This window comes from Epinephelus lanceolatus, chromosome 12 (genome assembly GCF_041903045.1).
Source record: "Epinephelus lanceolatus isolate andai-2023 chromosome 12, ASM4190304v1, whole genome shotgun sequence".
NCBI classification, from domain to species: Eukaryota; Metazoa; Chordata; class Actinopteri; order Perciformes; family Serranidae; genus Epinephelus; species Epinephelus lanceolatus.
In genome coordinates, this window is record NC_135745.1 from 20,199,950 (window position 1) to 20,225,811 (window position 25,862).

General features: G+C 41.1%; 1 protein-coding gene across 7 annotated transcripts in view; it reads left to right on the forward strand.

The window, feature by feature from the left end:
* Window positions 1–25,862, forward strand: part of LOC117271944 (receptor-type tyrosine-protein phosphatase mu) — a 231,636-nt gene that overhangs the window by 146,086 nt on the left and 59,688 nt on the right. For 4 of the 7 annotated variants that reach the window (XM_033650517.2, XM_078173094.1, XM_078173092.1 and 1 more), the window contains exons 13-17: window positions 2,625–2,661; window positions 4,688–4,762; window positions 6,315–6,450; window positions 9,164–9,193; window positions 24,845–25,122. In XM_033650517.2, the coding sequence (XP_033506408.1) occupies window positions 2,625–2,661; window positions 4,688–4,762; window positions 6,315–6,450; window positions 9,164–9,193; window positions 24,845–25,122 (556 nt within the window). The remainder of the gene's footprint in view (window positions 1–2,624; window positions 2,662–4,687; window positions 4,763–6,314; window positions 6,451–9,163; window positions 9,194–24,844; window positions 25,123–25,862) is intronic. The other 3 variants (XM_033650521.2, XM_033650523.2, XM_078173093.1) reach the window with 2 other exon arrangements.

A 25,862-nucleotide genomic window follows, 5' to 3' on the forward strand; every position in this document is an offset into this window, starting at 1 on the left:
ATTATAAATTATTATTATTATAAATATTATCCTTGTTGATATCTTAAGAATTAGCACCATAACATCATACAAATTAGCAACCCTACTAGGTGGGTTATGTTTAGGAAAAGAAACATGGTTGGGCGTCATGACCTGACATGACCTGATGTGACGTTAGGTATGTGCGTAACTTAAAATAACTCAACATTGACTTTTGGGACACAAGCCCCGTCTCTTTGGTCATACGACAGCCTGCAGCATGTGGGTCACGTGATCACTGTCTCGTTATACACAATTACGTGGGTTGTAGTTGAATTATAGTATATTCCTTTTTGTAGATAAAAGTACAAACAGTGAATGAGAACAGCCTATTTAGATCAAGATATACGTGCAACACATTAAATGCATAAGAATCTCATACTCTCTACATTGTGGTGTTAGAACTTTTACTTTAATAGAGGATCTGTGATTCCTCCACCACTGGTTATATAAACACAAAGAGAGGCAGAAAATAACACTTCCTCTAGATTACATGTTGTGTGTTGCGTGCCAGGTTGACAGTTTATTGTTTGACAGCATGTCTTACAGTGCTGTGCTAATAAGTATATACAGTACCTCAGCAACTAGACAATTAGATTAGCAGAGTAGAGGGAACGTCTAATTTGTATACTTAATTAAGCGCTGAAAAAAATACATAAAACTGAATATTGGTTGTGAGAGGAGGACTTTTTTATTTCTAGTTTTTTATAAAGGACTTAGTGTAACACTAGACAAACCTGGCTTTTCTTATTAAATCACATGCATATCCCCTTTAAAATGTACATGAAACAGTGCTAAATATTATGGTGGGTTTAATGAGAATGACAGGCTGACTGACAGATTGATTGACTGGGAGACTGAAAGGGACTGAAGTGGCTGAGTTAGAAGTCCCTGACTCTACACAGTAACTGCTCACACAGGCAGACACATGCACGCAGCAGCACAATTGCATCTGGCCTCTGATAGATGTGTCAGTACTCTGGTGGGGTGCACCAGCAGCACTGTCTACACTCTTAATAAGCTACAAGCGGGGTCAAGCGCGGAATGCAGAGCTCTGTGCGGTGACATGCGCTCTCCCTCCATTACTGTGGCCCTGGTCTCCTGCCTTTTCCTATGGAGCTTTACGCCAAATGCCAGACGAGCCTTTAATCAACGGCATTTAAGAGAGGCAGTTGTCCCAGAGCGAGTTAAGTGTGGGAGGCAGGAAACAACAACGGGGTTACCGATCGCGCAGGTCACAGCCTCTGTCATCAAGTGGCACTTGGCAGGGCCCTCCCTCCGCGGAGCCGTGGCAGGCAGCTCGATGGCGACTTCAAGGGCCCCACCGATTGTGGTCCTGAATTAGAATCGCCATAAACAGCCTCCTTGAGAAACACCAGCACGTCTTTAAGGAGGCAATAGAAATAACATGTGCAGGAGGGCTGAATCCAATTAGCGAGTTTGCTCTTGAGAGCAAAGCACTGATGGTCTGAAACTTCCCAGGTCGAATTGGTGAGTGGTATGAATTGGCTGATAGGGCTCTTCCTTGCACAAACAAAATGAAAGCGTCCCTGGTTGATGCAGTATAAAGCTCGGCCTCTGTGATGGACATTTCTGACACTATTCAGTGTTTTGATTTGCAGTGGCCAAATGCACTCTCTTTCATTAAGCCATCACTTTGAATGGATAGTTCTGCCAGCTTTAATTAATGTCTAATAATGTTGGAGTGATTTGTTTGGGCTTCTTAAACTAAATTGGCACTCAGAGAAGGTGAGCGCCATCCATACCTAGAGTTTTTTAGCCGTCTATTAAAAAAAAATCCAATATTACTTCTTGTTATGTTGCCTTTAACAAAAGAACCATCTGACAGCTTAAAAGCTGGAGTAATGTGAATACACATGCACCCAGGATCACATGAACATTGATGTTTTTTTTATTCCCTTCGTCTCTTCATTATGCCTCGCATGGCCTCTAAATGCTGTCTCTCCCATGTGTGCTCATTGCTCATTGGACAGCTTGGCTGGGTCAAACACAGGGACACAGCTCTCATGTCTTTTGTGTTGTATTACTCATTGCCTCCTCGTTCCTGTCTGTGTCCTTTTTCCTGTTCACCAGACCATTGTTGACAACAAACTTCTCTGCCAGCAGCGAGAGCAGGGGTTTTTTCTTTGTCTGTGTGTGTGTGTGTCTGTTGTTGAAGGCTGTTGTCAGAGCTCAAACTCCATTACATATTCAGAAAGGCTCCCTGACGTGTCATTTTGGAGCCCTGCACGCTGGGTTGGTGTCGCTTGTCACAGGGCTCTGGTTTCTCCACAGTGGCTGACCACCTTGAGCCGCAGGCTGCCGACAGATCGCTGTTGGCTGACAAATCAGCAGCTCAGCACCACTAATCTGTGCTGTAGGCCCTCTCGCCTAACTGCGTTTTGTGTCACAGTCATTGAGCTCAACAGATGATAGGGGACAGCGTGGAACTGGCCAGGCTGTTTTGTTGTAACCATGGGTTCTTAGATAGGTGTTGTTGCCACTGCAAGTGTGTGTCTCATGTCTGTGCATGCGTGTCATATTAAACTCTGATTCTCTTATTTTCTTCCTTCCTTTTTCCCGCTTTAATTTATCTTTTTGTACAGGAGACCAAAATCGACTGTGTCCGAGTAGCCACCAAAGGTAAGAACGGATCAGACTGTGTGAATGAGGATGTTTGCATCACTTGCGGCTAACAAAATTAACATGAAGGTGATACAAACACACATCTTGACACATTTACTTGTCATTAAAGAGGATCTGTTATGCTTTTTATTATATTCTGTCATAAATATAATGTTACAATGGTGGATGCTCATATTAAACATGGCCAGAGTCTCAAATAATGAGGTAAATGTATGTAAAAGCAATCCCTATGAGCAAAAACCTTAGACTTGGTGCTCAAGGCACGCTACTGTCAGTGTTTACATTACGTAGCTTACACTGCTACATGAAGCTACATGCTAAGGTCAGGGAAATGCAATCTTGGTTGCTGATGTTGTTATGGTTTAGAAGCTTTTGTTGGTCATTTTTAATGCAAGAAAGTGCCTCTTTACAGTCATTCCTCCACTGAAAATACACTGCTACATGTAGTTACATACTATCGTCAGGGAAACATGTACTCTTTTTTGCAGATGTTGTTAAATTCTCCCTCATGTTGGATCATATTCCTCCTGGATCATGTCCTGTTCTGTTTAGAAGCTTTTATTGGTGATTTTTAACACGAGAAGGCCGCTTTACATAGTCATTCCTCCGCTGCAAGTACACTGCTACATGTAGCAACATGCTAACGTCAGGGAAACATGTACTCTTGTGTGCAGATGTTGTTAATTTCTCCCCCATTTTTGATTATATTCTTCATGGAGCATGTCTTGTTGTGTTTAGAAGCTTTAATTGGTGATTTGTAACATTGGGAAGTATCGCTTTACACAGTCATTCCTCTGCTGCAGATACACTGCTCCATGTAGCTACATGCTAACGTCAGGGAAACATGTACTCTTGTGTGCAGATGTTGTTAATTTCTCCCCCATTTTTGATTATATTCTTCATGGAGCATGTCTTGTTATGTTTAGAAGCTTTAATTGGTGATTTGTAACATTGGGAAGTATCGCTTTACACAGTCATTCCTCTGCTGCAGATACACTGCTACATGTAGCTACATGCTAACGTCAGGGAAACATGTACTCTTGTGTGCAGAAGTTGTTAATTTCTTCTGATTATATTCTTCATGGAGCATGTCTTGTTGTGTTTAGAAGCTTTAATTGGTGATTTTTCACTGTAGAAAGCGCCACTATTCACTGTTACAGTTGTTCTTTGGCCTTAATGATGTTACAGAGAGGCTGCTGACCAATCAGAGTTGACTAGGCCTTATTAGGTGGAGGGCTTAAGGGACAAGAGCTAAATACAGGTTTTCCAGCACAGACAGTATGAGAAAGATAAAGTGTTTTTTATGATGTGAACTAGAACAAGTATGAACCTAAAAATGAGCAGAACAGATTCTCTTTAAGTTAGATTTAATGTGTTTCCCTTTGTGTTTTAAAAAGACAAAAATGTGCGATATGCTCCTCACATCAATACATTGATCAAGAACATGTGTTTTTCCATGAGTTGGAGGCAGCCTGTGTGCCCATTGAGGTCTGTAGGTACTTAGCTATGCTGCCCGTACGTCCTGCTCCCCACATTAAAGGTGATGAAGTCTAAGCACCATTGATCTGGGAGCAGAATTGATAAGGCCGGAGGGAGCCTTAGTCACACTCCGCTCTGGGCCATGGGAGGTCCTGTCACATGCCCCGACAATCTTGTATATTTTGTAGCACCACTATGGATTCCATGTGGAGTTTCAGATATCTCCATCTACATAGCTCAATGGGCTGAAGTAAAACAGCGCGTATTAGAAGTAGAGGGATCATATAAGCAATTTCTCACCTGAAGGGACACATTTAAATGTTTGGCTCGCAAAGATATGAACTTGTGTGAAATGATTGCTGTTGCTAACTTTGCAAAACAAACTGTGAAATGCTCTCTAATACTGTACTGGGTGTCTTTCTCTGCTGCGGTGTTGCATGATGATGGGAACTGTTGATGTGGCTGTTTTCAGCTTCAGTGTGGCCTGTCTCTCTCTCTGTCTCTCTCGACTGCATGCAATCCTGGATCCACTGACTCTACTCAGCCGCCATACTCGTGACTCAGCTCACAACCCCCTACATCCGCATCGCCCCAGCGGCCGGTGACAACCAACTAACAGGTCAGACTTGTAGCTCTCTGCTCATTCTCTGACCGCAACTTTTTACCTACCAGGGGTTTAATGTACTGATGCAATGCTGATGATTTCACTCAACAGGAAAACAAACAAGTGGCATATTGCACGTGTGTGGTTTTGTTTATTGTCCTGCTATTTGCATAGAGTCAGTGTGATTAAATCAAAGACTTGCGGACATTGTCTCTTACCTTCATCTTCTCAGCATTACTGGACATGAAAGACCTGTTTGAGGTGCAATCGTCATTAGATGTGTGAGTGTTGGAGATTTTTGACAGGAGTTAATCCCCTTTCATGAATATTTCTCATTATTTTGGGGGGAGATTAAGTGTTGGTAGGTGTTGCTTGCTGAATTCGAGACAACTGTAAACACACAAAAGGAGGCTGAGGTGCTCATCGTAAAGATCTGGCAAGTTTTCAAAAGTGTTGCGTCTAACTATTAAAATTCTGCTCAGTTCCTACCAGTTGTGTGTGTGAATCTCAGATTCTCTCAGGCTAGAATGGAGGAATATGGACTTGTAGCAGCGATCATAAAGCACTCACTGCTCAAATGGGGATTTGTCACTGACAGCATTTCTGTAAGATTAGCCTGTAACATTATATTGGGACAAAATCTGCACCACCCATCCAGACGTGATTGTTAATATGTCACCAGTCTTGAAATCCTCCACAGCTCCGCTTTAAAAAGTTATATCTAAATAAATGCCTGGCTGTTGATAACAACACACTGGAGCAAGAACAATATGTCACAAGCAGCGCAGGATAGATATTTACCTTTTTGATAGGGAGGGAAAATGGCAACGCAGAAGAGAGTAGGAAGCCCGCTCTAACAGATTGGCCTGACATAACAATTTATCATTCTAAATTTACCCCTGGTGACAAGGAGTAATGGTGTTGTTCAGGTGGACAGTTGTCATTCCAGGAGTGTTGCTTTCCTCAGAGTGCTTCTTATCACTTCCCAGGGAGCAGATGCTGTTAAAACAAGATGCACCCCCCCCCCCGCCTCTCTTTGTGTCTCTCGTTGTTGGCTATCTCCTCTCTGAGCTGATATTTAATGTTTTGGTTCTTTCAGGCTTTTTTATCTTCTTGGGTATTATCTTTCCCGCCCTGCATCCTACATTTTTTACAGCCCAGCAACCATTTGCCCCAAACATGATTAACCAAGGGTAAAGATGGTGCGCACTTATCTCTCCCCATGCAGCTTGATACACAGAGCGCTGATGTCCACTAAGGACGGAGCTAAAGGTGGAGTCTCCAGGACAATAGGGAGTCACTTACTTTCAGCACAAACATTACTCTGAGCCAATAAATGTGTATTGATATTTACGGTCCGCAGAATGCCACAGAATATCAGCGTATTGATTAATCAACCCTCAGTCCTCCACACAGTCAAATCAATGAAAGGAAATACTAAAAGTATGGATGTGCACTCTGCTGTGGTTCATGTAGAACAATAGCAAACAGTCATTAGATTTGTTTCACACTGCCAGATTAATTGCTCTTTCTTTGTTTGATCTCCATGCATTGTGTTGTCTTTCAGGAGCAGCCACTCACAAACCTGACGCAGTGGAGCCAGAGAAGCAAACGGACCACACAGTGAAGATTGCCGGGGTCATCGCCGGCATCCTCCTCTTCGTCATCATCTTCTTAGGAGTGGTACTCCTCATGAAGAAAAGGTAAGCTTTTTTTTCTTACTCGTTGAAATACTACTTGAGATTTGTGGAAGAGGTTGAACTCACTTGCCGAAGTGCTCACAAATAAGTAGTTTCTGTTTCATCATTTTGTATATTTCTCCCTCAAACGGTGGTATTGTCAGCGTTGTTGTAAATAATTAATTTGATTATGTTGATACGCCCCATTAAGGCTGTTTACAGCCATGAGATACAGTGTGCCATGAAAAATTAATCCGTTTCCACGGTACCCTCAAACAAATGCGCAGCGCTTCAGTGACATTGGAATGGGAATAGGAAAAAAATGTTTTTGAGGCCTGTGGTATGGAGAGAGGCGGGGAGGAGATAAGAAAGAAAATATGATGAAAGGCTCAAAAGGAAAGAGGATGGCCACATAGCTGAAGGCTAAGTTTACATTAGCCCCGGACCCCATACTGGAGAGAGGTCTTCTGTACATATCCCAGCTATCAGGGGAGCTAAAGCTCAACAAATATCAACCCCCTTTTGTCCACAGCGAGGCTTGAAATAACACAATGTCAGAGATTTCTTTGGCGGACACAAGTTGTTTTCCTTTAATAGCGTGATTGTAAAAAGAATACACTCCCCAGTAAAACTTAAAATATCTTAGCTGTACTTCATCGTACATTCTCCCTGAGAGGGTCAGTACACCCCAAAATCAAAAATACATATTTCTCTTCTTACCTGTAGTGCTGCTTATCCATCTAGATTGTTTTGGTGTGCAGTGCCAAGTGTCACCCATAGAGCTGCCTTCTTTCTAATATAATGGAACTAGATGCCATGCAGGTTGTGTGTTGAAAGCACCAAAAAAATACCATTGATAAACTTCACAATGTCTCTGTCCAGATATCATGACCAGGGGTCTCATTTCTAAACGTTGTGTGCGCACAAAAACGAGGCCTGCAAGAGGCATACACCACCTCCCACGGAAAAGTTGTGATCTAGAAAAATAGCCTTGATGGGAGAAATTTTGACCCATGCTTACACATACTTTGGAACTGGTAAACTGGCAATTCAGATGGTTCAATTCAATTCAATTTTATTTATAAAGCCCAGTATCACAAATCACAGTTTGCCTCAGAGGGCTTTGCAGCACATGCCATCCCTCTGTCCTTGGACCCTCACAGCGGATAAGGAAAAACTCAAAATTTTGGTAGCATATGTGTTATACGTAAATATTAGTATATGATAGTATATGTATTTAACAATAATAATCATATGTGTATGATAATAGTAGAAGTATGGCAATAATAATGGAAGTAGTAGTTGGCATCAGGCAGCAATGGCAGTGTAACCGCGACCCATGATCCAGGCGTAGCCACAATTCGAGGGAACCTGCGACACAGTGGAGCAGAAGGCTCAGGAGACAAAGCCAAGTTAGGGACAAGGTGGTGGAAGCCTGATTGTAGATATTGTCTGATATTTTTTGTTGCACGCCATGTTTGGCTTTTGTCCATACGTACATTTGTAGTATGAACCCTACGCACCGTTCTATAAATGAGATCCCTAGTTACTACAAACCAAACTACACCCACCAACTGTATCACCAAGCAGAAGGAAATGTGTATCTACTGCTAGCTCACCTAGCACCACTGAGCGAGCTAATGTCACAGCTCAGCGGAGGAGGACGCCATTAATGTTTACATCTCATGCCGTCATGAGCACGAGCCTCTTGTCCATGAGTAGATGAACGCTTCCTTCTGCTTGGTGATATGGTTGGGGGTGGAGTCTGTGGATTATCTTGGGTAACTGGTTCATGATTTCTGGAAAGAGACATTGCCGTTGACTTTTTGAAAAAAAAAAAAAAAGGCGCTTTGAGCACCACAAACCGAGTGCCATCTAGTTCCATTATATTGGAGAGAAGGCAGACATCTCTACAGCCGATATCTTTAACATACTGCAACTCACGCCAAAACTATCTAGATTGATAAATAGCACTACAGGTGAGAGGGAAAATATATATTTATAATTTGCAGATATACTGTTCCTTTAATGTTAGATATCTCATATTAAATTAAAGAGTAAAGTTCAGTACAGTAGATGAAGCTGAGTGGGGAGGCGTAGTTGTGTACTAATATAATCACTGTGTTCCATGTTTATTTTTCACAGTAATATAAGATTTTTCATTTTCTACAGCAGGCCCTGTCTGTGTAGCACAGCGATCAGTGGATGTGAAAATCAGCACTCAGTAATGGAATTGTTTTCAATTAGCCTTAATCAAACCAGAGATGGAGATGACTTCATTGGTTGAATTCTGTGTAATTTACTATTGCCAACAGGGAATCTGAGTTGTGTTTAGACATTCAAAGCACTCATTACGTTCCAACCTTGGAGGTCAGATATGGTAATTTTTATAGGTGTATAAAATTATGTGTTCATCAAAGGGGGGTTTTAGTGACAGCGCGGTTGCCTCTGCTTTGCCGTTGAAGCCACCGACCATATAAATATCTATATAATTAGAGAGTTTCTACAGTACTGTACTGAGCCCCCCCCCCTTCCCCCTTTGCAAAGCATGACATGACTCCAAGCGATCACCTTTGCCCTCATGATCACTAGTTTACCTCCACGTATGCCACCATATCTGATTTTGTTCATTTCTACTCTTTTTTCAAACATTAATATATTTTTACTTTTTCTTTCCTTTTCATTCCATCCCTCCCCTCCTCCACTGCTTAAATCCTACCACCACCCCACTCGGCAGAAGAACCTATCACTCCTACACTTACTACCTGTAAGTAACCACTTTGTGTAATGTTAGTGCCATGCTTTCTCACCCACACATGTTTCCCATGCATGCAAAAAGCCATGTCATCCTCCTCCTGCTCAGAGCCATTACAGAGGCCCAACTGTAATCTCTGCTGGAGGAACGGAGGACGCCACTCCAGTGCATCTCCACGTGACGAGCACATCACACTGTATGTCACATTGGCACGACTTCTGACGAAAGCACGCAGACGCAGCTGCAACCCCCATGACATAAACCTGCCGCTGAAATGTTTTTGCAAATATAATTTCTCCCAGACCTTTAAGGAGTTTGTTTATCAAATGATAAACTAAACTGCCTTAATGATTGTACGGCTGCCAAACTCATCATGTGAGAGAAAAAGAAATCAATGCAGGAGCTATCCTGCATTTTTACTGAGTGTGAATTTTTCATTTGCCTCCGATGATTTCACCTCTGTTGACTTGTCAAAGTTGGATTTATTGAAGTGCCTATCACAGTGCTTTAGTTGTGCCCAGAACCTCAATGAGCTAGTCCGACTATTTCACATTTTGTACACTTGTGTATACGCTCTGCAAACACCAAAAATGCAGCCAATTACTCTATGTTGGATTGAGCATATTTGTAGGTATTACTGAAAATGTAAGCATGAGCTAACATGTTGATCTTAACGATTTGGCTCCATATGCATGTGATAATTTCTTTTTCTTTTTTTTTTCTTTTTTTTTTTTTTTACCCCTACTCCATCCTCTCATCAAACCATCTCATGCTTTTTCCTCCCTTTTTTTCCTCAAGCATGTATTTTGGGTTATTGCAAGTCCATCCCATTGATTCTATGGTGATGGTGGAGTTGTGTCTTTAGCTGACAAGATGTTTGCATCACGACTGAGCGAGCTGATGTGATCACAGAATAACCTCCTTTCTATTTAGATGTCTCCCGAATCATAAAACAATAGCCGTAGCGCTGCTTTATTCGCTCTTAATAGAACAGATGATTCCACATCGCACCTCTGAATGGTAAAGAAGCTTATTCTGCAGCTCTGCCTTCACTGCTGTAGCTCATAGGCTCCCTCTGTATGCTCTTTGTGATGGATGCCGACTAATCTGTCTTGAGATGGCTGTGATCAGAGGAGAGAATGGAGGCTGCCTCACATCAAAGAACATCTCAGAATACACCTGGAGATAATACTACTCTGAATACTCTGCGTGTCACTCATATTAGATCACAGCTGTCTTGGCTGGAAAGCCCCAGTGACTTTGGAGGAGTGGTGTCATCAAAGCTGAGCACACACATTGACCGAGCTGAGCAGGAAGAGATGAGGCTGTCAGTGAAACAATCACAATATCAGTTGTGTGTTTTTGTTATGTTAAGTGGTACATGCAAAAAGTGTTTTCTCTGATAGTTGCCTTTGGCATAAAGAGGAGTTGATAGTGTCTGCAATTACAAATCAATACATTATTTTCCACAAGAATTTAATTTAATTTTTTTTTTATTATTTTTTTTTACTTCTTTTCAGATGTGTGGTTTGGTGGTGATTTTTAAATGTATTCTGCCATTTGAAGGACAGCAGGGCCAGGGCTGTACTTAATAGTTCGGAGCTTTGACGCTTCATAATGTTGACATTGGAATTCGAAATCACATTATTATTATGCAGGGTATATATTTTTTTGAATGCCTTTCCAATGATGACAGCCATGGCCAGAGGCAGTAAGGTTTTCAGGCTGTTCATCCGTCCCACTCTCAGGAACGCACTTGAGGGAATTTCTTCAAATTTCGCACAAACGTCCACTTGGACTCAACAATGAACTAATTAGTTTTTTGTGATCAAAGTCACTGTGACCTCACATGTTAACTTAAGACAGAATTTCACATACATGTCTGATAACATGATGCAGTGATGACATTTTATATCCAAAAGGTCAAAGGTCAGCTTCACTGTGACATCATAATGTTCTGCAAAAACACTTGTTCTAGCCATTACTCATTGCTATAAATCAGGAACAGAAAGGGAGACATTTGTTCAGGTACTGAATTGGTGACACTAATCTTGGGTGTCTCTCTTAAAAACTGCGCTGATTGTACAGATCGCCTGTGTTGCCGGGTTGTATCTGTGAAGCATGCATGTTTTAGAACAGGGGTCAGCAACCTTTAGGAGCCATTTTCGGTCCAAAAAAATTAGTTAAATCTGTCTAGAGCCACAAAATATATTTGAGCCTTATAGTAAAGGTAACACAGCCATATTATGTTTGATTTAGCTTATTAACGTTACTAATAGGTCTAATACCATTAATATGTTTTACCATAGGGTGGCTACTCTGCAGTATTTATAAGTATTTGGTACCCTACAGCAAAAGTAAACAAATATGTCTTTAAATTCAGTGTTTTCCTCCAAAATCTTTCCTTTCTGGATTTTGATTCCACAGCTAGCATTGCTAAGGAGACTCAAGACAAGACACCGCTCTCGATGTTCGGCAAAATGTAGAGAAAAGGTGCCAGGCTGTAGACATAGCTAATACTTAGATTTAGTTGACAAAACTAAACTTTGCAGAGACATCCATATTTGAAACATTGTCGACTGTCATGGCTACATATGAGTCTTTACAGACATGGATGTAAACTGTAACTGCAACTTTAGTGGTTCACGGAGAAAAACAACTGCAAGGCGATACTTCTATTTTTTTTTTTTTTTTTTTTTTTTTTTTTGCGTGTCTACTCAATTGGATGGCGATGACCATCTGCACAATTGCAGATAGACATTAGGCTACATTGATTTTATTAGTACTATAACCTACTGTTTGTAGAATTAGATTCCACTGGTGACTGCATAGGATCGTTTCCAATGCATGTGATCCAAACATTTTCACTCCAGAGCGTTGTAAAGTACAAAAGTCCAAATTTATTGAAACAAAAAGATAGATGTAATCATTTCCAAAATTGACAACATCTTTTTTACATAACCAAATTATATAATATATAATATTCTACTTCAGTCCACATTTGTTGGCATTTAGGGTTTTAGGAACATTTCTACTGCAGTGAGGTCAAAAAACAGTTTGCTCTCCCACTTGCTGCACACAAAGGGACGCATGCTCCTGTGTTAACATGATGGTCTAGTAGTAATCAAACAACACCATAAATTACACTTAGTTATGAAAGACCATTGATTCAGTAAAAAATAGACACATTTAAGTTGATATAACTCTTTGCTTTACTAATTGAGGATTTAAATTTTTGTATTTTGAGGGGGTGGTGACGTCAAATATGACGACATGCATCTTAAGCTTTATTCAAAAACCCCATTTGAAGCTTTGTATGTTTAAAAAAAAAAAGGGGGTTGGTTCAGAGGCCTGTTTGCTTTGATTAACAGGTTTTAGGTTAGACAAAATAGATATTATGGTGCTGAACACTCAACAGGATGTGTTTGGGCAGTTAAGTCAAATCATGTTTCTTTAAAAATGAATGTATGTGTGATGTCAGTAACACCATGTCCACCTTTTTCTGCAGTCTTCTGTCAAAATCTATTGGTGGGTTTTACTGTTAAGATTTAAAAGAAGGGAAAGAGTGGGCTGCGAATGTTGTGACTCCTCTTTAAAGCTTACAAGATAACAGCATAATATACAGTTAGATAAGCTGAAGGAGTAATGATCCCCATTGGGGAATGTGCCAAGACAGCAGCAAATACTAATAGATGATAAAACACACTGCGAGAATGTGTAAATAAATAAATAAGCAGAGCACCTCAGATTTCAGAAATCTAAACTGCAACACCTTTACATGCAAGATGCCTATTTAAACAATTTATTTATGAATTGCTAGAAGGTGTAATACATTATTTCAAAGGGTGGAATTCACTTGACAACAAATTCAGTGAAGATTTGATTGAATTTTATTCACCTACTCTACTGTTGCTGTTCATTGTACATGTGCGGATCCATGGCGCACTAACTTTTTCAGTTAAGCACATCAGGATGTTTAAGACCAGCCCTGCATCACCAAATAAAACAAAAAGATTTCTCCATGAGGCCTTTAACAGGTGATACATTCAAAATTAGGCTGGAGTGAGGAAAGATGGCCCATTCAACACTACAGCCCCCCCCCATCCTCTCCTTATATTTGTCTCTTGTGTCACTCATTGGTAGGCACAGGGAAGCAATGCGAGTGAGAGGAATGCAGAAACATGTTAGCTAATTGGATAGACGATTTGCACCTTGAGGTGTTAAGGCAGGAGCTGGAAATATTGCACCTCACCACAGAGTTGCTCTGTAGGATAGGTGTTTAGCCCCTTTACCCCTGCTGGTATTACTCTCGGGGTGTCTGAGCTCAGTTCATAAACAAATCTAACTAATATGTTGCATAAACCCAAAGTTAAGTCTATTAATAAATCAATTATAGACTGCTTTCTTAAGATGCTCTCCTGTGGAGCGTTCTCTGAAGCGCTCATCTGCAGTTCTGATGACAGCCTTGTTGCCAGCCATGAGATTACAACACCTCTATGATTGATGAACCCCATTAATGCTCTCATGTATTCATCAAAGTCTTTAAAGGCATGCGAACATCCTGCAGTCGCCAAAATATGCACTTTGGGTACACTGCCAGAGGTGGCTGTGGGGGCTAGCTCGCAACACAACATCAGTCAGAGCGCTCATTAGGGATGCAGTTACATATGTGATCAAATATATGACCGTTCTTTAATCAGGTGGCCATACCGGCCGCTGCGCCTGCTGCCGCTGCTGGGGACAAGAACAAGATCAATGGCATAGGGCAAGGGTTGCGATTGGGTCTGGATTCCCGTGAGAGTTAGATTCCCATCAAGCGGCAGGAATGTTAAATACAAGCACGCTTACTGTATCACTTTGTGACTGATTTGTCAGTTGTGACTAGTGCGCCTCAAAGCTCAGGTATGTGATCTGACTGTGTAGATGTCTCATATATAGTTAACCAATATATGTTCTTCATCTTGTAAGATGAATTGAATCTAGACACGTATCTGAATTCATGTAGTATCAAATAAACGTTGACCTTTTACTACAGGCCATCAGCCGGTAATAAAACATATAAGATGCTGAGGTTTCCTTTAAAGCAACAGCTCCATAAAAGCTGCACAACTTGCACTTCAGTTTTATTTGCTCTGCAGTTCTTCTCGTTTGCACCGAGGACTTGAGAGTCTTTCAAGTCATTGTTTTGGTTTTCCATTCACAACTTCAGTGTTTTGGTTCCCTCTCAGCATATTATCAAGTAACAGCAGGCAACTGTTTTCAGCATAAAAACTTTAAACCTACAATAATAGATTTTGTTGGCCACTTGGGGGCAGCATAAACAAGTTATGCACTGAACATACCATCATTGCATAGGCCAGTGCAAGCGTTCCTCGTTGTCACTGCATGGCATGTAAACACATTTATTTCTGCTATAAAGTTGAGCATTTTAACATGGAGATCTATAGAAATTGTCAGCCTCAAGTGGCCATCCAAGGAACTGCAGTTTTTGGCACTTCCGCACTGGCCTCAGTTTTCAGCCCCACAGATTGCCGCTTGGTTGTGCCTTTATCTTCTGCAGGTTATTATTCGCATAACAGTGGTGGATTGATAAGCAGATAAATTTTGCAGTTACTTTTGCCAATTGTCTGAAAATAAGGTTAACGTTGTGCCACATTTGGAAGGAAGCCTGACAATGAGCATATCATTGCCTTTTTAGTTGATACAGCGAACTTAAATATTTTCTTATTCAGACATCCAGCAGTTACAGAGCAACATTATCATTTATTTGTAGTTGTGTTTCAGTCAGGACCACTTTAGTCAAAGAAAACTTTATTTCCATTTGCAGTATTGTATTTGGCAGTATGGCTCTGTTCTGGGGCCTCTCTGCCTTTCTTAGGCCTATGCAAAAGGCCTAAGTGCCTACATGGAAAGCTTAAAGCAGAGAGAGCACACCTCCCCACCCTTCAATGTGCCTACATGGAAAGCCATATGGCAGAATGAGCAAATCTCCCTGCCGTTCCACGCGGAAATGAGGAAAGCCTGAGGCAGATAGAGCAAACCTCCCTGCCCTTCCATGCGCCCACTTGGAAAACCTGAGGCAGGGAGAGCAGCATCAATAACAAACAGAAATGACATTGATAAGTCAGACACAACATGAAAAGGAGGAGCTGAGGTGGAGGCAGGTTGCAAAGCAGCTTGCAGAGGAAGCAGTAACAGTAGGCAGGCCAGAGCAGTTTAAATAGAAACTGGCATAGAAAGGAATTATGTGATCAGCTGCTCCATCAGTTTATTGGGTTGTTTGAGATCAGCTGATGTAGCCAGGATGTGAGCTGAGCTTGAAAACACTATGCTCAATTTTTGGCAACCTGGTGACTTTAACTCCAATATTCATTCTCTTTTAGCTCTGTTTTTGGTCTCTACCAACTCCTGAGAGCAGTGTCTGGCTTTTACGCTGCTAAATGCTCCACTATGTTCACCAGCTAGTTGCTGATTTTGTCGGCCTGCTGTTTGTATCTAAAAAGGTAGTTTACAGTAGGGTTTTAAAGCATATTTCCGAAAAATATTTGTCCACTTTGAGAGCGGTGAGAGTGAATCAGTAAAGAGCAACAATGAGCTGAAACTAAATAAAGCTCCGTAAAGCCGAAGAGACACATATTAGAATACCATTTATCAAGTTACCAGAAACATACCCCCCAGAAGAATAATAATGTTTCACTAAATCTGCAGGATGTGAAAACAGGCAAGTGTGTACTAACATTTTTTTTGTTTTCAATTTTTTCCACTGACCCCAATCAACCAAAAAACACCTCTTTAAATATATTTGTTTATTTTGTAATCATTAAGTGAGAGATCATAATGTTTCTAAAAGTTACCTGTTATATTTAATAGGTCCTGATGTTAATATTCCGCGATGGCCTGTTTGACAGTTTATTTAACCCTGATAAATCTGATTATTATGAAATTAAATAATAAACATTTGAAGACATGTTTCCACAAAATATCTCCTCATGAATCTAGTCTATAAATATTTGTGTTATGCTTGATGTTTCTGCCTGATGTTTTATTATATCAGCTCATAAAAAAACAATTTCATTCAGGAGAGCCCACTTCCATTTCCATCTGGCAGGTGGTCACTTATATCATAAATCCCCGATGATATGATGAGTGCTTAAGTTTTATTGAGTGGCCCTGATGGTAAACAAACCTGTATGCCACTTTCCGTACCGTAATTGACCAAACTCTTGCGTGTGCTGTATCAAGAAAAGAAACAGAAAATTTTGAATCAGAGTATTTGTAATTTACTTTTAATATGTCAGTAGCTTCCCTTTACTGAAAACACACACACAGGCATATAAAGCTTCATTCTTTATAAATCCTACTTTCCATTATAATCTCCATTGCACTCAGTGTCAAAATGGGAGGCCTACTAAATGTACCATGTATAACACAATGTGCTCCGGGCAAACACCTTCATTAAACCTTACAAGCCGAACATGCAGCAAGAATCACATTAATTGGTACAAGCCTTGCAGATTTTTGCACCTATGAGCTCTGAATGCTGATGAGGAAGGGGAAAGAGGAAGAGCAGCTCCAGTCAGGCGATGCATGGAATGATGAAGTTTCAGCGCATAAATTTTAAAATGATGTGTCATTTACAAAACATCTGTCGTTCACACTTTGGCACTTTACATAGTTGCTCTCAACGGCTTCTTATTTAACTACATATAACATATATTGGCATAATACAGACAGTGTCATTGCAATAGCTGAAAAAATCATAAATGCAAATATATACTGTGCAAATATGTGGTTTTACAAGCAAAGTTTTGAAATAGAGCACATTTTCTTACTTGATTCAAACCTTAATAGAGTAGTTACTGGTCACAGTGATAAAAAAAACAAATACAATAGACTTTTATTAAAGGGCCAGTGTGTAAAATGGGTTGAAAACAGTGACATCAGTGGTCAAATTCTAGATTGCAGGGCTCACTTGCTCACCCCTCCCGTCGGGTAAATGACGGTGGCCTCGTAGGGACAAAAAGCCTTGCGCACGAGTTTTTCAGGAGTAGGTCTATCTAGCGACGAGGTGAATGTATATTTAGAAATCTAAACCATGTTACGATATTGTAATGAATCCCTCACGAGCAGGAGACCAGAGGAGCGTTCGGGAAAAAGGCCAGTTTATTTGAGCACTCCAGAAACTCCGGTAACACTCCAGGGGGTAAAAGACTCCGTCCCAAACTCTGACTTTTCTAGCGTAACAGACACACTTCATACACACATACTCGTTTACCATACCGAGTGGGGACCCCCTCCCCTCTCTGCTCCGCCAATCTCCAGCCCGCACACTGACTGACAGCGTAGCCGGTAAACAGAGCTCAGCTGTTTATTTAGCCTAGCAATATCTCCGGACTATAGTAGCTGCAATGGACGGCTTTGAACGCGATTTTGAAGAGTTTCTTGTAGCGGACACAGACCCAGAGCCATACCTGTTTGAGCCGGAGCACACAGATGAGGAACTCCATGTGTTTGATGTTGAGCGGGTGAGAAGAGAGGCTGAATGCACAGAATGGGATTCGGTGCTACTGCTACCATCGTTGGGGAGATACATCATCAGGAGGAAAAGCGCCACAGAGAGTGCATCACAAGGAGTGAAGGTGCGTCTTCTTTTCCTCGCAGATGACGGTTCGGGTTCATTCTCTCCTGTTGCGTGGTAAGTGTGGTCCATTCGCAAACTTTATAACTAAAAAAACTTTTCACTACTCTCTATCGACGAACTACTAACACTCTCTGCTGTTTCCTCCTCCTTCTTCCTTCCTTCCGCTGTCTTCGTTGGTTTATTTATACACGCGAAATGCGTTCTCTGGCTGGCTGGATTGTCCGCTCGGTCTCCCGTACATACATGGCGGCGCAAGATGGCGACCTCTCTAAAGCAAGGCCCTTGCTATATATATATATATAAAAGCATAATTATAAGGCTACGAAAACCAAACGAATTTTATTTTATAGCGATCATACACTTATATAAACATATTAATGGGTAGAATATTCAGATTCAGATTCAGATTGACAATAAACCATGCCAAATATTACACACTGGCCCTTTAACCAAGTCACAGTGAGATTCATGTAAGTACTTCTAACACTGTCAAAATATTCATTTTAAATGTATAACAACCAACAAACATATTAAATGAAACAAACATGTTTTAGCATAACAATAATACTTAATGTTATTTACAGTATTACTGGTCTAGGCTTTATATTTAACAACATACCACATTTTTTAAAATGAAATGACTATCACTTGATCCTAAGTAATTTAAACCTCCTACACTGTGCCACCTCATGTATTTCATACTTCACAGCTTCAAACGTGTACATGTATTAGATGCTGATGAGGCAATCAAGTGAGCAGATAAACAGTGTTGTGCTTCAACATTGTTAAAATCCATTGGCTATTGATCTAGTGATGTTTATTTTGGGTGATCCAGTTGGTCTAATCTCTGTTAACCATGCTCCCAGGAACTGTGCTGGGCTCTGAAGCTAAATCTTTGTAGTGGTGAACATCCATCACCTGATGCCATGTGGCCAAAAAGACTTTTTACTATAGACTTACATTGCAAAAGAGATATCTACAAGTCAGTGGATCCATTGCTAAGCAACCTTAACAAGCATCGTATTAGAGCCTATTTACCTAAAATCCTGAGTGTAGAGCTGATCTTCTTCCAGGCGCTGTTTTTAAGTGTGTGGGCCTATCGTCCATGGGACAGATGTAAAGCTCTGGGCAGCCCTGCACCATAATGATAAACTTTTCCATATTTATCATAGACTGATATTTATGGAAGAAGGGAAAGATATCATCAATTATACGGCTACATGGCCGTATAATTGATGACGTCTACACTTTGGCTATGGTTAGACGTCTACCAGATTTTCACTGACAGCCCAAATTCAGCTGTGATTTAGCCTAGACGTCAGGTCTTCATGTAGACGGCTATTAGATGTTTTTTAAACCAAAAAATGCTTGCTGGGTTGTGACTGCTGCCGTCCCACCCTGAAAAATGGACACTTGGGAACATGTGAGCGATACTCTGGCGCACCTGCTGTACGTTTACATTAAAACAATGAATTTATAGAGCAGTTGAACATTTTTGGCTTCATGCAGCATTGAGTAACTTTCATAGGAATGAACAGGGCTGCGCCTCCAACACTTTATCCTATGATCTTTATACATCCGTGCTTGTAATAAATACCTGCATATGAATACAGATAAATATTTCTTAAATAAAAAAAAGCTAATATAAATCAGCATACAAAGCTAAATCATCTTTAGAAGATAGCCAGGAGGTTTCCAGATTGCATTTCAGCCAATGCGTCCCGCCTCTCTGCATGGACTGCTGCTCAGACTTGATTGGTCAGAAACAAGAACAAAAATCTTGTCCCGTTACAAGACCCTGCGTACATCTGCAGATATATGTAGAGAGATGAGTTTTCACTGAATACAGTCTGCACACAGGAATATTTTCTATCTGTGTCTCAGCTGTTTCTGCTACCAAGGTAAATGAATAGACAGATGAATGGACAACCTCATGTAAGCATGTATCAAAGATAGAGAGAAGTTTAAAATGAGACACAGCGCAAACAACTACTGAAATGGCCCCACTGTGCGAATCAAAGCCGCTTCTGTTGCCCCTCCCAGCTGCGTGTCAGTCATCTAACACGTACACTCCCACACACACACCCATGCGCTGCGGATGTGTGTGGATCGTCTAATGAAGCCCTCTTTGTCCCAGTGTCACAAGGTTTAGGCTGCTCCAGCGCCGAAATGAGGCCCACCATGCTGAGCTTGAGGTTTTGAAGCTCTTGTTTTAGAAGTCGCAGCAGCATCACCTCCCACAGAACAGAGATTCTGGCAAAACACACACAGACATACAATTCATGCGGCTTCCTTTTTGTTGTAGCTGAACTCATGGAGTTAGGAGCTCTGCTCACTTAGATCCTAGATACGCCACGCCTGTCATGTACAGAACTGCAGACAATCCCTCTAATGAGACTTGCCTAATATAGTCACCTGGAGTGTTTGCTCAGTCTTTACTTCTACAAACACCTCTGCCATCTGTCTGTCTCTTCTCCCTCATATTCACATTCACTGCTGTTCAAAGAAATTTGTGATTTTATTGTCGGGCATGCCTGCAGGCAATCAGTCCTATAAATTTATTTTTTTTTGTTGTCGAGATCATTCCACATGCAGCTTTATGCTAACTATCAGGGGATATGATAAATGGTCACATTCATCAAGATGCACAAACACTCTACTGTACACTTCCTCATACTCTCTCTGTCAGCACATCAGACTCTGTAATATAGTCATCTATCATTAAATTTTCCCCTCTTACAAATGAGGAGAGAATAGCATGCCAATTAATCTTCATCTAACACCCACGGTGCCTTGCAAACATCCCAGTATTGCTGGTGCTTTCCTCATTTTGGCACTGGTGTCTGTGCAGCCTCGTTTATCTCCAACGCTCGTTCTTCAGCTGTTACACAGGCCAAGAAAGCGGAAATCCAAGTCCTAGCAGACACAGAAATAAGAACAGTGATACAGTATTAAAACCTGGATTATGGTGGTTCTTAATAGTCTTCTCCATGAGTGCACACAGTGCCGAATCAGTCTTAATATTGCCTGGGGTACACGCAGCTCCCCCTCCCCACTCCTCCCCATTACAATATAAAGCCATAATGTTAAAAAAAAAAAGACAAGATTGCCATTTTGTTCCCGACTCTAATTGCAGATTAAAGACAAAAACTGAGTCCGGCAGATGAAAATGTCACTACTTTGTCACTTTGCTTTCTGAAGAACGGATCCACTATTAGTCTCACGTCGCGGCCTTCAGAGCAAATGACTGTTTGAAGGCAGCGGGGGCCTGTTGCCATATGGCACCAGACAGCGACAAAATTGAATAAACAGAGGAGATTTGCGAAAACAAAGCAGCAGGAGTGCATCATTAGACCGCAGTTGTCCGTGAGAGAGACTGCAATTCAAATAGGCAGAGGGGTCACACAGAGAGTAACAAAGTGCGAGGATCAGTGTGAGGGCTGCCATAGTTAATTCTTACACTGCTCGCTCCCCTCCAGCTACAGAGCAGCGGCAGGCATCGGATATGGCTATAGTTTACAGTACGCTCCGGCTCAAGCTGTTTGCCTTTTGTCTTTTGTGAAACTTCTGTGGAAATATAGTAGGGTTAACTCCTCAGAGTGGTAATGTGATGCATTATTTATCGCCATGGGGAAATATTCTTATGCAAGTGGCTCCTATCTCTGGGAGGTCAGAGATCAGGGTCAGCCTCAGAGTGGCAGCCCTCCAGGGATTCAGATTCTTACTTAGGACACTTGAGCTGGGTCAGAGGTTGGTATAATTGAGGGAAACTGTTTTGAAATCAAAAGTCATAAAAACTTTACAAATCTTTGAGGGTTCTCATTTGTAGGAAATATATTCAGTAAGAATACAGAAGTTGAACAAACCATTGTTCTAGCTAATGCTCTCTGCAGTAGTTTTTACTGTGAGGCGTTTTTCAAAATAATATAATCGGGGGAAATAATTAAAACTTTTTCGAAACTGTCGTGGAAATGTTGCACATAGAGCAGATTTTAAAGGAAAATAGACTTATGTGTATCACAGTGTTACCTGTCAATAACAATAATAGTATCACAAATGAAAATAAAATAAATTTCATGGCTTGGTTCTGGGCGATCTACATCAGTAAAGTTGTTTCTTAGTATAGACACATGCCTACAATTAAAGCAGGATTTATATGTGCGTGTGTCAGCTCTCTGTAAAGCTGTTCTGGACATTTATACTTGTGCATTGGTGTGTCTGTGTCACTCTGCAGTTATACCTCCAAAACACTAGTTCGCGGCAGGGTTTCTGTGAAGTGCTGTAATTAGTTGATTGTAAATGCACCCAAAACACACATTCATTAATTGAGACAATTTCAAACACAAGTACACAAATCAGCGTCACTGTAACTCGCAGCATTCACAGACAAAACACTTCTCTTTTGCTGTACACATTTTCCCACAAATACAACATGCTAATGTTATTAGCGTGGGCCTATGGCATTTTACATTGTATAAATTAGCCTTGCAGCTAGCAGACTTTTCCTCCACACTTAGGAAACCAGGGACAACAGTGACATTTAACAAAGGTAACATTACAAAATTCTGCTCTATTACAACTCACAGGTTTACCAACAAAACAGCTGTCTCATACTAAATATGTTTTCCAAAAAAATACAACATGCTAACGTTTTTAGCAAAAGCCTATGGCATTTTACACTGTATAAATTAGCCTAGCAATTAGCGGAGATTTCCTCTGTTCATATGAAGCCAGGATAAATCACATACAAGACTAAAAATGATATTTTGTGAAGGCTTTATTGTCTCCACAATGTATTGTTTATTATCTGTGAAATAAAAGTAAATAAAAGGTTTGTTTCCAACAAGGGAAATGGCTTTAGCTTACAAAAAAGACAGGAGGTCTGCCCTGCCACGACGTGTAGTTACATTTTTAGGGAGTTACATTTCTGCATGTCAGGCTACAGCATAGGGTATGGCGTTGATACAACAATCCTAGAATAAATCCTACCTATAGGAATGTTTAGATTAGTTAAAACTATTGATTCAACTTAATGGTCATTTTGGCTTCGGCTTTTAGGCTGCAGCTTGTGGTGCTGTTGACCTGTTTCAAGTTATACTGTATACTTAGCCCCTGCCCCCCCATTTACATCAATGAGAGGGGACTAAACAGTATATACTAGGAACATACATACAGGAGACATACACACACACATGGTCAATTGAAATATTTGATGTATATGATTTTTTTTTTTTTTTTTTTTTCTCAAACATTGACTGAAGCAGTTCACAGTGTGTGCTGCAGAGTCTAGGGCCACAACAACAGAAGCTCATGACCCTTGGATGGGTGTTTTCACCAGGGACAAACATAAGCCCTATTTTTCAACCTGGACCCCTAATGGGAGCAACAATTTTTGAAATTGGTCCAGTATTGACTGAGAGGGCTGCAGCTGGCAACCACAAAACAGGCTGCTATGTAATCACATGGGAGATGTGTGCACCGTCAATTTACGTCCACTGAAAGTGCTTGTTTTTGCCACTGACAGGCTCAAGTGTCTGACAACATGATGCAAAGAATTCCTACATCCTAACCAGAGACAGCTCTGAAACTGCCATCTCCACCCCCACCAGACTCCATTTAAATTAACAGTAATTCTAGCGTGTATGCAGCATATTTATTGTCACGTCTAACTGTGTGAATTAAGGGTTTATTCAATCCAGAGGAGTTGGTGATTGTTGGAACTGTGGGAAAACTAATGAAGATAGCTTTTGGGGGCTGTATTTTGTTTCTGTTGGCGTTGAAAGAAGTGTGTTTCATGATGATAAAATTACTGTTTATTTAAATGGAGTCTGGTGGGTTTGGCAATAGTAATTTCAGGGCTGTTTCTGGTTAAACAAAAAGGGTCTTGCTCTTCAACAAAAAAAGGTCTATCACTGTAGGAATCTTCTCTAAAACCACTAGAGAATGCAACTCACAAAAGCCACCTCTGTTCCAACAGTCACCAACTCATCCAGTTAGACGTGAAGACAAATCCGCTATATACACGCTAAAATTACTGTTAATTTAAATGGAGTCTGGTGGGTGTGGCGGTGGCAATTTGAAGAGCTGTTTCTGGTTGAACAAAGAGGCTCTATCTCTTTAACAAAATTTCTATCTGTGTTGGGATTCTTTGCATCATGTTGTCAGACACTTAGAGTAACAATCTGAGCCTGTCAGTAGCAACAACAAACACTTTTAGTGGACATAAGTCCAAGTGGTACATTGCAGCCTTTTTTACGGCTGCCGGCTGCAGCTCTCTCACTCAACACTGGATCACCTTTAAAAGTTGTTGTTCCCATTAGCAACTTATACACAAAAACATACGGAAAATAGAGGCTAGATTGAAGTTACCCTTTAAAGTCTCACCTGAGGTATAAAGAGTTCATGAATATGTATATACATCGGCCAGATTGTGGATAGCTTTATTGGTGATGGGTAAAATCTGGAATCAGTCAGCAAAGTGAAGCCAAGACAGGTGACATGTGAGCTCAGCAGCTGCTTTTACATAAGGAGCATCAGTCTGTAATGCGCGTGTGCATACATGTGGATTAGTGCATGTGTATGTGTGTGTTCCTCTCCGTGTTCACTGCGTACACAGGGCCTTAATGGTGTTTGATCAGGAACAGATTGCTTGTAGGCTCCAGCACATCAACGCAAAGTAGGTCAATAAAAGCAGGTTGACTGTTTCAGTTCACCGTTCACAACTCTAATCCTTCCAGCCCCCCCAAATACTATAGCTAATTTTAAATCATCAGGGCCCCTGATGTATTTGGGTTAGGGTGTCACACCTTTCCACGTTCTCAAGGATTTATATTGCACTGCTTGAAAAAGCATCTGGAGCCTAATAAAACCTAATGTGACCACAACCCAGGGCACATTAGCTCAGCCATCTCATTACATCTATGAGTCATCGCTTACCAGCATCATATCAGATTCATTCGAGCGCATAGTTATTGTTGCTTTTGTCTGATAGTTTGTTTTTATTTCTCCCCCCTCCTGTAAAGGAAATTGGCCAAGAAGCGTAAGGAGACACTGAACAGCACCCGCCAGGAGATGACAGTGATGGTCAACTCCATGGACAAGAGCTACACGGAGCAGGGTACCAACTGTGACGAGGCGCTATCCTTCATGGACACACACAACCACACGCTGAACACCCGCAGCGAGTGTGCGCTCACACTCAACGGCCGCAGCGAGTGCGCGCTCACACTCAACGGCCGCAGCGAGTGTGCGCTCACTCTCAACGGCCGCAGCGAGTGCGCCCTCACTCTCAACGGCAGAGGTAAGATGGCCTTGAATCAGCCTACCTGCCTTTTGCAGTCTCACACACACACACACACGCACACACACACACACCGAACATGGGGGAAGTAATTTATTTGGTTTGGTCAGGTGAGAAAGAAATCAGAGTTGGCTGCACAGGAAATATTCACACTGGGACAACCTTAAGAAATGTGAGTCTTGGTCGTCTTCCAAGTGAACTCTGGGACATTCAGGAGAAAAAAACTAAATCTGGGTATTAAATCCTCATTTTTAGTGTGAAATATCTGTCATTGCTTTTAAGTGAAGACTGGAATCATATTTGTTTTGACTCCACATACAAAAGAATCTCTGAATTTGTGGAACAATGGCTATCAAAACTCAGTGTGAGACCATATGGCTTTCTCTTATTACCATGATAAAGGTATTTTCTTTCTCCGTTATGTCATTTACCACATCCAGTGTCATAAATTAACGTTGAAAATGGATTTTTAATGAAGAACTGTCTCAATGTCTCTTTGTTTTTCTACTTTTGCCTTGTTCAAACTGAGACTTTATTCAGCCAGTGCAAATTATTTGACAGTAAATCTGTAGCGTTTGAAAAGCTACCCGTCGTTACCGATGTCTGTGGTAGCCAATGGGGAACCGGCTTCTTCAGAAACAGTTTAACAGAATTTTACTTTCATTTGATGGAAAAAGACTTTGATATGATTTGGGGAAAGATTTTGATCTTGTTTGATTTTTTTTTCGTCAACGGGAGAT